Below are 16,026 nucleotides of genomic sequence, written 5' to 3'. Positions count from 1 at the left end.
CTAAAAAGAACTGAAACATGAAACAGTTGATTTAGCGTATAACGGACTTAGAGATAATTGCTTTACTTTTTTGATTCTTTTCTATTATAACAATGTTGCAATAAAAACAACTTAAAAATCAGATCATTACCATGTGGAGTAAATGGTACTATCTCTGCGGTGACTAAACCATGCTAAGAACTTCAGTGCTTATGTCTTCTGTCAGTTCCAGGAAAGCAGACACCACAACTTCCTTGTCTTCCATGTGACATCTCCGGCCCAAACAGATCCAATAAATACCCGGCGCCAGACTAATTACTGGACCAATGACGAACATCAAGTGTAGTTAACATGAAAGTGAAAACTTACTGTTATTTGTTGGTTCAGGAAACCCAGCCTTTGGACCACTCCATCCTTTGTTCTCCCCTGTCTGAAAGATTAAATCAATTGTTTAAATCCAGAGAAATAGATTTATTCAAAAAGAAAAAAGTTAACTGATCAACTAAAGCAAGGACAAAAGTCTCTCAAATAATTATTCTGCTTATTCTATCTCTGATGCGAGGACCATGGACATAAAAGTAACTAGTATGAACAGTATCATTTCTTCCTTTTCTACAGGAGAATCTATTCTTATGTCTCCTGCTTTTATCTGTTCATCTAAATTTACAACTTAAGTAATCAAGAAAGCCCCATATTCAGTACATGTATCATATACAACATGGGCTCTATCTAGATGGTTAAAAAGTAAACAATTCTTATTCAAACAGTAAACAATAATAATCGTCACAAATACTGAAGTGACTAAAAGAGCTGCTTTATCGCTCCTGAGGTCAAATTAACAACAGAAATATTACTGTGTCTGTTCTGTAAAAGTTCTATGACTAGGGTCATGCAACATTGCTAATGACATACACAGAAAATTGAAAACTAAGTCCAAACTTTAAGTAAAACCTGTAATATCCTAACTCTGTCAAATGATTTGATCTCTGTTTCAGATAAAAATACATCCAGAGAAACTAAGATATTTTGAAGTAGTATTTTAGTCAAATTAATAAGTGTCTAACTGGCTATGTTCTCTTTGTGTGAAGCTGGTATTATTGATACAAAGTACTCGGGGGGAAGAGACATATTCTTATTATAATCAGCATTTTATATTTACATTATCAGATGCCAACATTCAAATGGATTAACTCCACATATAAGCACAAAATACAATTCTAGCAAATAGATTACCATTGTGGAAGGACAGAGGAGGAGTAAATGTTCGTAAATGCAGATGGATGTTGATGGAAGATCTGGGGAGACCCCAGTTCCACGTTCTCTGTGCTACACAATACGAGATCACTGAGAGACTTATAGTTTGAAGAAAGTGTAGTAAGGAATGAGTCACCCAAGGGAGGGGAAGAGCAGGCAGATTAAAAGAATGCAGATTCTCAGGCAGATGAGGGCTCAGCTGAAATTGGTAATAATAAATTTAGCATTTCATTCCTCCTTTTATTCTACTTATAACCAAGGTTAAGTATTAGATTATATTCCCTATGTCTAATTTTTTACCTTCAACTGAATCTCAAGCCTACTGTTCTTTGATTTCTACCCCAACACTCTAATAAAATTACTTTTGTAAGGTTTCTTCTTAAACATAACAGAATGAACAGAAGGAGTAATCTGTCTCTCCCCAAACATCTCTAAATTGATAACCCAATAGTCCATAAACTCTCTCTCCCTGTCTTCTGCCCACCTACCCCCCCAAACAGAATATGAAAGGAGTCAACAGCAGAAGAGAGAAGCCTACCAAAGTCTGGAAGCTGAAAAGCAGATACACAAGTTGTAACTGACCCAGCAGATGTGAATAGGCTAAAACTAGTCTGAAGAGGGAGAAGCCAACAAAGACCTTACAAAAAAGTAAACTGATTTGTGCCCCCAGGATCCCAGAAAGCCCCAGGAATTAGAAGCACACCTGGTATTTCTAAAGATGAATGTTGAAAGGACCTGAAAACAGGAAGACTGACTGGACGTCTTTCAAAGTGCTATGAAATCTCCAGGTCACCTCTTTGACCCCAAAAAGACAGATTTCTTAAGAGGGGTCCTCTTAGAAAAGGCTAAAACAGAGACTCTGAACACCTGGCACAGCTGTGGGTGGGAGTGATGGGCCACATTGCAAATGAGGAGATAGAGTCTATCTACACTTATCCTGGAAGAGAAGACCCCCAGTGCCCTTCTGCATTTTGGCCTCAGAAGAAAAAGCCAGGCCTCTGACCTACAAGGAATGGCAGAATTAACACAGGGAACAGAATAAAACTTCCAAAAAAAGGTTAACATTTTTCAAAGTTCCCAGAGGCATGAAAGAAATATTATAACAACTAAACAAGAATAGGAGGTTATAAAAAGGAATATTCTGAGGATGAAGAAGAGCTCTAGGAGGTCAAAAATACAATAGCCAAAGTAAGCAATTTCAAAGAAGGAGTGGAAGACACAGTTACAGAAATCTCCTAGAAAACAGAACAAAAGTAGGGAGAGATGGAAGGGAGGGGGGAAGGGAGGAAGGAAGGAAAGATCAGATTATCCATAGGACTAGCAGGCATCCCAGAAAGAAACAATAGCAACAATGGAAGGAAAGAAATTACCAAGGAAATAATATAATAAGAAATTTCCCACTTAAAGAATATTTATCTCTAGATTGAAATCCAAATGCAGTGGGGTTCAGGCCTCACTTCCCCTCCAGCCCCCTCCCCTGGCCCCCTATCCCTGGGGTCATTGGTTAAAAAAAAAACAGTAATAAAAGGGTTAAAAGAAATCCAAACGCCCAAGGTGATTTACCAAAAAATACACACATCAAGTCAATTATCCATGAATTTCAGAACCCCTGGGAAAAGAAAGTCAGAAAAGCCTAAAGAGGGGAAAAAAACATAAAAGTTTCATATATAGGCTGAAGAATCAGAAGGCTATGGAGTTTCAAGAGTAGTCCTCGGAGGCAGAAAACACTGGTGCAATGCCTTCAGGAATCCGTGAAAAAATTATTTCCAATTTAGAATTATATCTCAGAAAAACTATGAATTAAGTGTGTGGGAAATAAAAGAGTTCAGACCTACAAGATCTCAAAAAATATTTACTTCTCAAGTATCTTCTATAGGGAATCTACTAAAGTATGTGCCCATCAAAATAAGGAAGTAGATCAAGAACAAGAGAAACCATCCAGAAAACAGGCAACTCAACAAGGGAGAGAGGCAAAAAAAATTTTCAAAATAATGGTGAAGAGAAGAACCAAAACAGTAGATCTGCAGCGGACCTATCAATCATCCCAAATTAGAAGAGGATAAAGAGCTCCAAGAAAGATTAAAAACAAAAAAAAAAAAAGAAAAAATTACATGATGTGTTTACTTGGCAGAGAGTCTTAAGAATAAGTTAGAAAGATGCAGAGAAGTATACTTGTGGAATATGTGTATGAGAGTTAAGTCTTCATTTTTCATAGCAAGCACTCAGATACTATCTAAAAATGAAAAATCTAGAAATAGCAATATGAACAACCGACAACACAAAAATAATAGAACAAACAGCTGAAGCATGTGGTAAATGGTTGCCTCTGAAAAAGAGAAGCAGAAATGGCCAGTAGCAGGGCAGAACAGCATATTTCTGTTTATTATAAATCTTGAACCCTTATACTATTAATCTTGAAAAAATCTTGACTTTTTATACATATATGAGTATTACTTTGACCAATATAATAATCAAATATAAAAAAGAGTGAAGGGGGCTCCGGGTGGCTCAGTCAGTTTAGCATCCTACTCTTGATTTCGGCTCAGGTCATGGGCTCTGTGCTGGGTGTGGAGCCTGCTTGAGATTCTCTTTCTCTCTCTCTTTCTCTCTCTCTCTCTTTCTCTCTCTCTCTCTCTCTCTCCCTCCCTCCCTCCCTCTCTTCCTCTGCCTATCTCCCCCACTTACACACTCTCTCTAACAAAAACAACAAAAAAAATGAAGCATGTGTTAGTTACGTCTTGATGTAGAACAAACTCCAAGATATAAATGAAACCCCAATATATGAGTGGAAAAGAAAATCAAGATGTAAGAACAGTATACCTTGAAAAGGTGTAAAGAATGTTCCACTTTTCCTTAGAATGTAGAAACATTATCAATGAGAAAGCACCAGGAAACGTAAAAAGTCATAACTTGTCTTGAACCATCAGAGATCTGAGATTGTAAAGCACGTAAGTGAAGTGAATGTGTGTGACAAACCCCTCTGGGGAGAGGCAAGACTCACAAAGTGTTTCAACACTGGTGGAGCAAGGAAGGAAGAGATGAACGTTCTCAATGCAGGTGAAAAGAAAGTACATGAAATGCCAATAAATTCTAAAAGACTGAGTGTGGGCTAGCACAATAATTTAGAAAAACCAGGATCGTCTGGCAGAAGCTCTTTTCCATGGGCCTCTCCTGAACACTGAGGAAGACAATCAGAGGTACAACTGGAAACCAGAGACAGCCTCACTCAGTGGAGCAGGTATGCAGCTGGTGAATGTCTGCCACTGAGAGGAAAGCATGGAACTTTACACACTTCTCTAGACTTTCCTTTTGTACAAAGCAAAAAGCTCAAGCCACTAGAGAAAGGGGAAAAACAAATAACCAACTGCCTCTGGGGTAGAGACAAGAAATTCTGTTGCTCCAGAGGCTTAGGCAAAGACTTGTTGCTTCTGGAAAAGGAGTAAAAGCAAAATTTACTTGCCCCTGGAAAAAAAGGAGTATAAAACCCTCCTGAAAGCAAGGCCCTGCCCCAATATAAAGCATAGGTCTGAAAATGCTGACAAGGGGACAGGACATTCTCTTGCACCCAAGAGCACCCACAGATCCAAAGTCAAGTTTGGCCACCATGGGGAAGGAAGCAGAAACACTGATAAAAACCCACCTCTGAGACCCAGGCACACAAAGTCTGACTGAGAATGAGGCTGGGCAAGAAAATCATGAACTATGTTCCCGTACCCACCGCATTCATAACCAAGTAATAAGCACCAACAGCTGACTGCAGAGTATACACAAAGCCCTCACCCCCTGGCACAGTGAAGAAGGACTGCTGAAATGTAAGGGCGGAGCAGAAACACTGAGGAAAAACCCACCCCCAAACCTCACCCCACACAAAGTACAGATACCAGTACTGAAGGAATTTGAAGTCAGTAGTGATGACAGCAGCAACAAAACTCAAAATGGGCTCAACTATGACAAGATGGATGCCACCCTCCACACTAACAGTCTGACAGAAGAGAGACGCCTATTTCTCAACAAAAATACTAACTCAGCCTCCGTGATTTCTCAATACACAACATCCACCATTTATTAAAAAATTATGAGACATCCAAAATCACAAGAATAACCCATTGTCAGAAGATAAAGAAGTCAAGAAAACAGGACCCAGAGATGACCCAGATGCTAGAATGACAAGAAATAAACTTTACAATATCTATGACTAACAGGTTAGAAGATTTAACATAAAAGACAACATGCATAAACATATGGGAAATTTCAACAGAGAGATAGAAACTATAGAACAAAAGCAAATGGAAATCCTGGGGGTGAGACATGGATGAAAATGAATGTTGACGTCATTATTAACAGATGGATACAACTGAAGAAATAATCAGTAAAACTACAGATAAATCAATAGAAATTATTCAAACTGAAGCACAGGGGGAAAAAAAGAGTGAAAAATTAAAAGGAACAAAAAATACTGGAGCTATAAAACAATACCAACAGTCTAACAAGTGTGTAACTGTAAATTCCACAGAAGAGAAGAAACAAAGAATAAGAAACATTTGAAATGATAATAGCTGAGAATTTGACAAAATAACTGAATTCAGACCATGTTCAGAGACCACTAAGGCAGGAAAAATACAAAAAGGAGAATAAATGGATGAAGAAGAGGAAGAAAAGGAGGATGGAAGGAGGAAGGACAGGGGAGAAGATAGAAGGGTAAAGGAAAAAAGAAAAAAATCATATTTAGACACATCACAGTCAAACTGCTGAGAACTAATGAAAAAGGAAAATTTTGACAGCCTTCAAAGGGAAAAAAATATACGAGGAGGAAAGAGCAGGTAAGAATTACAGCAGAAATGACATCAAAAGCTACACACATCAAAAGACAATGAAACAAGATCTTCATAAGTAAATTTGTGCCCCTTATCCACAGGAGATGCATTCCAAGTTCCCTAGTGGATGCCTGATAACACGGATAGTAACAAACCCTATATATGTGATGTTATTTCCTATACATATGCACCTATGACAATGTTTAATTTATAAATTAGCCACAGTAAGAGATTAACAATAAAAATAATAATAAAATAGAACCATTATAGCACTATAATAAGTTATGTGAATGTGGTCTTTCTCTCAAAATATGTTCTCATACAATACTATTTGTGCAATGATGTGAAATGATAAAATGCCTACATGATGAGATGAAGTGAGGTGAATGACTTAGGCATTCTAATGTGCAGTTAGGCAACTATTAACCTTCTGATGAGTTTCCAGACCTGCAGGTGACTGCAGGTGACTGAAACCATGGAAAGTGAAACCATAAATATAAGGGAGACTCCTTTAAGGAAATAAAGAGAAAAATCCAGAATCCTATATCCAGCCAAAAAAAAACCTTGCAAAAATGAAGATGAAATAAGGACTTCTTCATCCAACAAAGGCTGAGAGAAATCATCGCCAGTAGACTTATTAATACAAGTAGTTGCAGAGTAAGTTCTATAAGCAGGAGTATGATACCAGAAAGAAATCCACACAAATGAACATGTATTCATGAATATGGATCGACACAAATAAATGAAGCATACTGAAAATGGTAAAAATGAGGGTAAATATACAACACTTTTTTCTCATTTTAACCACATAAAATGATGACTATATAAAGCATAATTAGTGATAATAAGTAAACAATAAAAAATAAAGCTCAAAAAACTGTAAGCTTTATACTATATACAGAAGTAAAATGTATGACCACAATAGGAGGTCTTTGAAACATACACAGTATAATCACAATTGGAGGTCATAGAGGCATACAGAAAAGTAAAATCTATGACCATATTAGTGGTCAAAAAGAAGAGTGTGAACAAAGAACAAATGGGTAAAAAGAAATAATTGGTAAGATTTAAATCCAACCATATCAATAACTATAAGAAATGCAAATGTTCTAATTACCCTCAACTAAAAGACTGTCAAAATAGATTTTAAAAAGCAAGACCCCATTATATGTTTTCTAAAAGAAAGCAATTTATTTTTTATATGAAATTTATTGTCATATCGGTTTCCATACAACACCCTGTGCTCATTCCAAAAGGTGCCCTCCTCAATACCCATCACCCACCCTCCCCTGCCTCCCACCCCCCATCAACCCTCAGTTTGTTCTCAGTTTTTAAGAGTCTCTTATGAAAAGAAAGCAATTTAAATGTAAAGACACAGGCCAAAATGATGGGAGGAAAATATTCCATGCAAACACTAATCAAAATAAAACTGGGATGGCTATTTAACATCAAGACAAAGCAGAATTCACAGGAAGGAATATTATCAGGAATAAAGAGAAAAATCACATAGTAATAAAGGGGCCAAGTCATCAAAAAGACATAATGCCAAATGTGTGTGTGTGTGTGTGTGTGTGTGTGTGTTAACAACAAAGTTTCAAAGTACACAAAACAAAATTGACAAAACTGAAAGAAATGCACAAATCCAAATTTGTAACTGGAGACACTAACAATAAGAGAAGATGACAAAAAATCAAAAGCGATATATGACTTGAAAGAAGTCAAAAGGAAAATTATAACACATCTTGAATTGAATGAAAATAAAAACTCATCTTGTCAAAATTTGTAGGACAGAACTAAATCAGTACATAAAGAGAAGTATACAGCATTAAATCTTCTATGAGAAAAGAAGAAAGTTCTCAGATCCACAGTCTTAGCTTCTAATTTGCAAAGCCAGAAAAAGAACAGAAAATCAAACCCAAAGCTAGTAAAGGAAGGATAAAATAAAGAGTAGAAATCAATAAAATTGAAAATAGAAAAATGGAGAAAATCAATGAAACAAAACCTGGTTGTTTGAAAAAGATAAAGGAGTGCCTGCATGGCTCAGTCAGTTAAGTGTCCAACTCCTGATTTCAGCTCAGCCCATGATCTCATGGGCTCCACACTGCACATGGAGTCTGCTTAAGATTCTCTCTCCCTCTCCCTCTGCCCCTATCCTACTCGTAGTTTCTTTCTCTTATAAAAAAAAAAAGAAAGAAAAGAAGAAAAGAGAAGAGAAGGAAGAGAAGAGAGAAAAGAAAGAAAAGAATACAAATTAATAAGCTCCTAGCCATATTGATAAGGAGAAAAAGAAAACAAACAAATTACCAATAGCAGGAATGAGAGAGGGAATATCACTACAGATGCTATAGCTATTAAAAGGATAACAAGGAAATGTTGTGAACAATTCTGTACCAATAAATTCAACAACTTAGATAAAACGGACAAATTGCTTGTAAGATTCAAACTGCCAAAGATCACTCAAGCAGAAGTAGATAGTCTGTAGAGCCCTATATCTATTTTTTAAAACTCAATTTAGAGTTAAAATCTTCCCACAGAGAAAACCTTCCCCAGATGGAAGGTTACCCCACTGGTAAATTCTACCCAAAAATTCAGGAAGATTACCAAATTCTTCCAAACTTACTATATGAGAAGCATTACCCTGATACTGATGCTAAAACCAGACAAAGATATAACAACAAAAGAAAAATATAGATCATACATGCAGCCATAAAAATCTTTTAAAATATTAGCAAATCTATTCCACAAATATACAAAAACATAAGTAATACATCATGATCAAATGGGGTTTATGTCAATCAGGCAAGCTTAGTTCAACATTCAAAAACCAATCAATGCCCATCCATCAGGATGGCTACTGGTTAAAAAACAAGACAAAACAAAAACAAACATCTACACACACACACACACACATGTATAAATGCTAGCAAGGACTTGGAGAAATTGGAACCCTGTACATCACTGGTGGGAATATAAAATGATACAGCCACTATTGAAAAGAATTTAGCTATTCCTCAAAATAGTAAATGTACAATTACCATTTGATCAAACAATTCCACTTCTAAGTATATACTCAAAACAATGAAAGTAGAGACTTAAAACAGATACTTATACACCAATGTTCATGGCAGCATTACTCACAATAGCCTTAAGTTGAAAATAACCCAAAATGTCCATCAAAAGATGAATGGATAAACAAAACGTGATATATCCATACAACATAATATTATTCAGGCTTTAAAAGGAATGAAATTCTGGGGCGCCTGGGTGGCTCAGTCGGTTAAGCGTCCAACTTCAGCTCAGGTCATGATCTCCCGGCTCGTGAGTTCAAGCCCCGCATCGGGCTCTGTGCTGACAGCTCAAAGCCTGAATCCTGCTTCAGATTCTGTGTCTCCCTCTCTCTGTGCCCCTACCCCACCTCTCAAAAATAAATGAACAAAAATTTTTTTTAAAGGAATGAAATTCTGATAGATGCTACAACATGGATGAACCTTGAAAACATGCTAAATGAAATAAGCCTGACAAAAAGGGGCAAATATAGTATGATTCCACTTACAGAAGGTTCCTAGAAAAGGTAAATTCATAGAGATAGAAAGTAGAACAGAGGTTACCAGGGGCTGAGTAGAGAGAAGAATGAGGAGTTAGTGTTTAATGGGGTAAAGCTTCTCTTTGGGATGATGAAAATGTTCTGGAAGTAGATAGTGGTAATGGTTGCACAACATTGTGAATGTACTTAATGCCACCGAAATATTCACCTTAAAATGCTTAAAATGGTAATTTTTTAAATATTTTACATAAATTTTAAAAATGTCAGTGAAATTCACTGTAACAAACTAAACAGAAAAATTATATTACATATCAATAGATGCAGAGAAAGCACTGGGCAAAATTCAACATGCACTGATAATTAAAGAACAAAAAACAATCTTTCAATAAAGCAGGAATACAAGGAAATATCACCTGATATAGAGTATCTATGAAGAAAACCTACAATCATCATGGTATTTATAATGGTGAAATCTGAATAATTTTCCTTTTAAAATGGGGAGCGAGGTAAGGATATCTGCTTTCCTATTCAACAAGCAACTACTTCTATTCAACGTTGTACCAGTTGTTCTATTCAGAGCAATAAAGCAAAACAAATAGATAAACATATACAGATTGGAAAAGAAGAAATAAAACCATCTTTATTCATAGATGACACAATCATCAATGCAGAAAATCCCAATCTACAAAATAAACTATTACAATTTAGAACTCAGTTTAGCTATGTCGTAGATTACAAGGTCAATATCTAAAACCCACTGTGTTTCTATACACTAGAAAAGAAGAATTGGAAATTGAAATTAAAAACCAATACCATTAATAACACATCCAAAAACATGAAGTACTTAGGGATAGACATAACCGCTGTGTAAGATATTTCTATGAAAAAGTACAAAACATTGCTGTGGGATATTTCTAAAAAACTAAAAAAATGGGAGAGCTGGATCGTGTTCATGGACTGGAAGACTCAATGTTAAGATACCAATTTGTGTGAAATTGATCTATATATTCAATGCAATTCCAAAGAAAACTTCCCCACTGGCTTTTTTTTTTCTTGGTAGAAATTGATTCTAAAATTTCTATGAAAATGCAAAAGCTCTAGAGTAGCCAAAATATTTTTTAAAAAACAGAACAAAGAAAGAGTTCATTATCTGATTTCAAACCTTACCTAAAAAGCTACAGTCCAAATACAGTTGTAATGCTTCAGGATAGACATAGGGATTCATGGAACAGAACAGAGAATCTAGAAGCAGACCCACAAATATGTGGTTAACTGCTTTTCAGCAAAGGTCCTAAGGGAATTCTATGAAAACAGCATTAATCTTTAAAACAGTTGATGCTGAAACAATTGGATAACCTATGTGGAAAAGGAGGAAAGGAGAGGACAGGAAAGAAGAGAAGGAGAAGGCAGGGGAGTTCTTTATCTGATACGGGATTTGTGTCCAAAATATGTAAAGAACTGTTACAACTCAGTAAGAAAGCAAACAATCCAATTTTTAAAGAGACAAAACTTTGAACAGCCTTTTCAGGGAAGAGATATGAATGGAAAAGAAATACATGATAGGATATTCAGCATTATCAGTTATTAGGGCAATGCAAATTAAATTCCAATGACGTAGCATTATATGCCTACTAGTATGATCAAAGCTATCAAAACCAACCATACCAAGAGCTGGAAAAGATGTGAAATAACTGGAGTCTCAAACACTCCGTTGGGAATACAAAATGGTAAAGCCTCTCTGGAAAACATCTTCACAGTTTCTTAACAAAGTTATAACATGTTCTTATTATACAACTATGTACATAAAGAATACACTAGAGAAATACACACATATAAAGACTTATACATGAATGTTTATAACCACTTAATCTATCATAGCCTCAAATTGGAAAGAGCCCAAATGTTGGTGAAGAATAAAACAGTAACAAACAATAAAAAAGAACAAACTAATGATAAATGCAACAACATGGATGAATCTCAGAATTATGAAGCTAGACACAAAAGCCTTCCTAATGTATGATCCAATTTGTATGACATTCAGGAAATGCAAAATTATAGGCAGAAATTAGATCAGTGCTTGCCAGGGCCTAAGGAGAGGGGAAGAGATTAACTACAAAAGGGAACTTTTATGGTGTAACAGAAATATTATAAATCTTAATTCTGGTGGTGGTTAAAGAATGTGTACACACATATAAAGACACATATGTCAAAATTCACTGAACTGCACCTCAATAAATCTGAAATTTTTTATGAAGTGGGGACATATTAGTATATATGCATAGAATATCTCTATAAGGATATTTATTTCTATTTATCAAATCCCTATATAACATTCACTATATTTCAGACAGTATCCTAAATGCTGTACAAATATTAACGCATTGTGGGAGATGCTATTCAAAAGAGAGGTTAAGAGCCAAGGGTCTCAGGATAAAGTAAGACTACTTATTCTTTCGTGTTATTTGAATTCTTTCAGCCATGTACACATCTTGTTTATTTAAAAAAAAAAAAACTTTTTAAAAACTCTTTTGCAGGTTTTTAAGTTGCTTCTCCACAATCACTGCAGATCTTTTATTGACAAATCAGTGTATTCAGTCCTTTCCTTTTTTGATCTCCCTGCAGCATATGACTGCTACCTATTTCTTAAAGTCATTCTCTTCCTTTTTACAGGTTTTCTTTCCTCCTCTGATTCCTGTATCCCCCATGCATATTATCTGCTACTGAAAGCATATCACTTACACTTCAGAAATACCTCTGGTATCTTTACCCTCTCTTTTCTCCACCACTGCCTGAGTCCAGACCCTCAGTATCTTTTACCTGAACAGTTCTGCTAGCCTCCTAACTGGCCCCTCTGCCTTCAGTCTCATCGTGCTCAAATACATTCACTATGTTACTTACACGACTGTCTTTTGAAGAATGTAAACCGTATCGTGTCACTTTCATATTCAAATCTTAAATTAATAATTCCTCAAGTTCTTTAACTCACATAAAAATAGTGGTCTCGGCTATTCCTGACTTTCCAGATTCATCTTCATGTTCTGTAGGTTCTAGAATACTATAATTTTTGTTATATGAGTAATGCTCCTTACTGTTAACACTTACAAGGTTAGTTTCTCGAGTGTAGGGACCAGGTTTCAGTCACCTTGTTATCTTTAGTTATAAGTGTTTGGCTTTTAGCTAGGTGCAATGGGAAATTTTATGTGTCAACTTGTCTGAACTTTGGTGCTTAGACATTTGACCAAACATTATTCTGGGTGCTCTGTGAGAGGGTGTTTTTGGAAAAGGTTTACATTTAAATCACTGAACTTTGAGTAAAGTAGATTTCTCTCCATAATGTGGGTGGGCCTAATCAGTTGAAGAACTAACTAGAAGAAAAGGTTGACCTCCCCTGAAGCAAGAGGGTAATCTCCAGCAGAATGCCTTTGGATTCAAACTTTAACTCCTGATTCGCTAGCCGGCTGACTTCTCCCTCAGACTGTGGACTAGCTAAGCCTCTATAATTCCATGGGCCAATTCCTTAAAACAAGTCTCTGTGAGTGATGTATGAATATGTATATATATACATACACACATACATTATATATACATACACACACATATACATCCTGTTGGTCTGTTTCTCTGGAGAACCCTGACCAATAATACAAAGGGTATATAAAAAATGTCTTTCAAATTAAAAAAATTAATGCTGACTTTTTGTTCTGTTTTATTTTCACTTAACATACAAATATATGCCTATGAGATTTATTTTGACGTATTTTTATAAATCACTCACTAGTTTTAAGTCAATATAAATGTGTTAAGTTAAAACAACATATACACAATATAAGAACTACAGAATCTTGAACACATGTTGGGTTTCACGTTACAAATACTTTTAAAAGAAGAAAAAGCATTGACTAGCCAGGTTATAAAAACAGAATTGAAATCTCTAGCGATACCACACAGACAAATAATTCTTAATCACTGAAAATAATTGCCTAGGTATTCACAGCTGTCTTAAAAAGAAAAGTATATCTCAATGTTTTTTAATAGATGATTTTGTTTTTACTCTGAATTTCAGAAACGTATTCCTGTATAAACTGAAAATATCTCTAAAAAAAGAATCCTTATATGAGAAAATGTCATGGAAAAAAGTATATTGTTTTTGATAGAAATAATTATTAAGCTGGTTTTATGACTTTTCATTTATTAAAATATTAATAAAAACAATTTCTACATGTACAAAGATACAATGACAATACAAAATGAAATTAAGCCAGTTCCTGCCAAATTATCTGCCAAGGCCTGAATTTGGGGTTCTCTGCTTCTCTTGCAACAGAGGTAGGTGTTAATGATGTCATTAACTGCTGCAGAAGAAATAGGGGACCATGAACATAAGTCTTGGCAGAAAATAAACACCCTCTGAGTTTACTTTTAAATTTAAAGTAAATAGAAAAATTAGTTTATAGAGCGCCTGTCCAGTACAGTTCCTGCCCTAAAGGGATAACTCAGGATCTTTATTTCTAGTGTTTGCAGCTGTATTCCAGAAATGAAGGCTAATAGTCTGTGTTCTTTAAAAAGCACAAAAGAAAACTGTGGCTATCTGGCAAAAGCCACTAGTCAATAAGCTAAAAAATTATTCAGCTGGTATTATATAAAATATTCAATGATACAAAAAATAAAAATATACACAATATTTAGTATATGCCAATTATAAGAATATAATATTTCATCTTAATATTAATATATAACACCCCATAAACAGATGTTACTTTGATATTCTGACAGGACAGGTATATGCACACGTAAATTTAACTCTTACCTTATCAAGTTGATCTTGAAGACTAGTGGATGCTTTATAACCAAGCTGTAACAGCATTGCTTCTGCAGCATTTTTTTTGGCTATCTTTTTGTTAGGTCCTGTTCCAGTAGCAACTTCATTGCCTACTTTGACCTGGTAGGATTAAAGTAAGAAATGGGTGGTAATTGCTTTGGTAAACAAGAACTCCTTAATACCCAAAAGCAATGTGTTATGCTCTCTAGCATTCACAAATGTAAAGTTCAGTCCAAAATGAAAACAGCAGTTAAGCTAGTCTCCCAATTACATAAAATTATATACACAAGTGAAAATATATGTGGTGAAAAATATGACAATATGGTCCTCAAAATGGCAATGGGGGTTTATCCCAGGGTGATAGAATCTTAAATGACTTTTACTTCCATACATAGTTCTATGTTACTTGATTTTTTAAACAAAAATACTTCTATAAGCAGAAAAATAAAATTCACATTACAACAGAGTTTATGTTGGTTATGACTACATTTAGCATTATCTAAGTTAATATACTAAAAGACTGAAATTCATGGTGGTGCAATTCAAAACAATGTTTACATTGTATCCCAAGTTTACAAAGGTTTATATTAAATAGTTCCTGAGAAAAATTAATATACAAAGGTTAATTCAATATTGTGGTTAAGAACAAAGATTTCCAGGTCAGAACTGGGTATGAAAATTCAATTCTACTACTTCTTAACTGTATGAACTGATTCAAATTAGTCAACATCTCTAAGCCTCAGTTTTTTTCATCAATAAAAGAACGGTAATACATCTATGTCACTGTATTGTTCTGAAAATTAAATAAGAAAATGTATGTAAACTACACTGTAGAATAAATCATAACTGGTCAATAAACAGCTTTTTATTATTAGAACTATTCCACAATTACCTTTTGCAAACCATTGATGTATACACACACACACACACACACACACACACACACACACACGTATTTAAATATACATCAGCCATCTCATATCCACATATACATTTTCTGAATTAGGTAGAGCTTTTAATGATGCATGTGCCAAAAGCTAATGCAAATATAAAAATTATAGTGGAAAGCAAAAAGGAAAAAATAAATAATTTTTTAAAAGTAAAGAAAGCAAGAAGTATATAGCATTACAAGAAGAAATAAAAAATACACAACTACAGTGAGATTTGTTTTTATACACTGGTCTCAACAAATGATCAAAGCAGCAAATAAGAAAGAAGATAAGCACAACTTTGGAAATGAAACAATTAAGTCTGAATAATCTATGGGCAGAGAAAAAATCCCAATAAAAACTAGAAAATATTTTAAATAAATAATAATGGAAATACAATACATCAAAACCTGAAGCATGCAGCTAAAGGATCTAGAAAAAAATATATAGCCATAAAAGCTTAGAGAAAGGCAGGAAAGTAATGACCTAAACATCCAGCTCAAAAAGTTATTAGAGCAAAACGAATCCAAAGAAAATGGAATAAAGACAAGGAGGGAAATTAAGGATAAAGAAAAAATACAATAGAGAAATTCAAAAAAAGCAAAAGTTGGTTCCCTGAAAAGACTAATAAAATGATAAACCAAAGTTAAGACTGATCAAGAAAAAGCAAGAGAAGACACAAATAAGAAG

The 16,026-nt window shown here is 34.9% G+C and overlaps 1 protein-coding gene across 15 annotated transcripts in view; it reads right to left on the bottom strand.

The window, feature by feature from the left end:
• Positions 1–16,026, bottom strand: part of STAU2 (staufen double-stranded RNA binding protein 2) — a 305,709-nt gene that overhangs the window by 154,726 nt on the left and 134,957 nt on the right. For all 15 annotated transcript variants that reach the window (XM_027064372.2, XM_027064370.2, XM_027064371.2 and 12 more), the window contains 2 exons: positions 14,396–14,527; positions 349–409 (listed from right to left, as the gene is read on the bottom strand). In XM_027064372.2, coding sequence (XP_026920173.1) covers positions 349–409; positions 14,396–14,527 — 193 coding nt within the window. The remainder of the gene's footprint in view (positions 1–348; positions 410–14,395; positions 14,528–16,026) is intronic.

The sequence above is a fragment of the Acinonyx jubatus genome, chromosome F2, assembly GCF_027475565.1.
Source record: "Acinonyx jubatus isolate Ajub_Pintada_27869175 chromosome F2, VMU_Ajub_asm_v1.0, whole genome shotgun sequence".
NCBI classification, from domain to species: Eukaryota; Metazoa; Chordata; class Mammalia; order Carnivora; family Felidae; genus Acinonyx; species Acinonyx jubatus.
The sequence above is the reverse complement of the archived record's forward strand: the minus strand, read 5'-3'. Positions and strand labels throughout refer to the sequence as shown.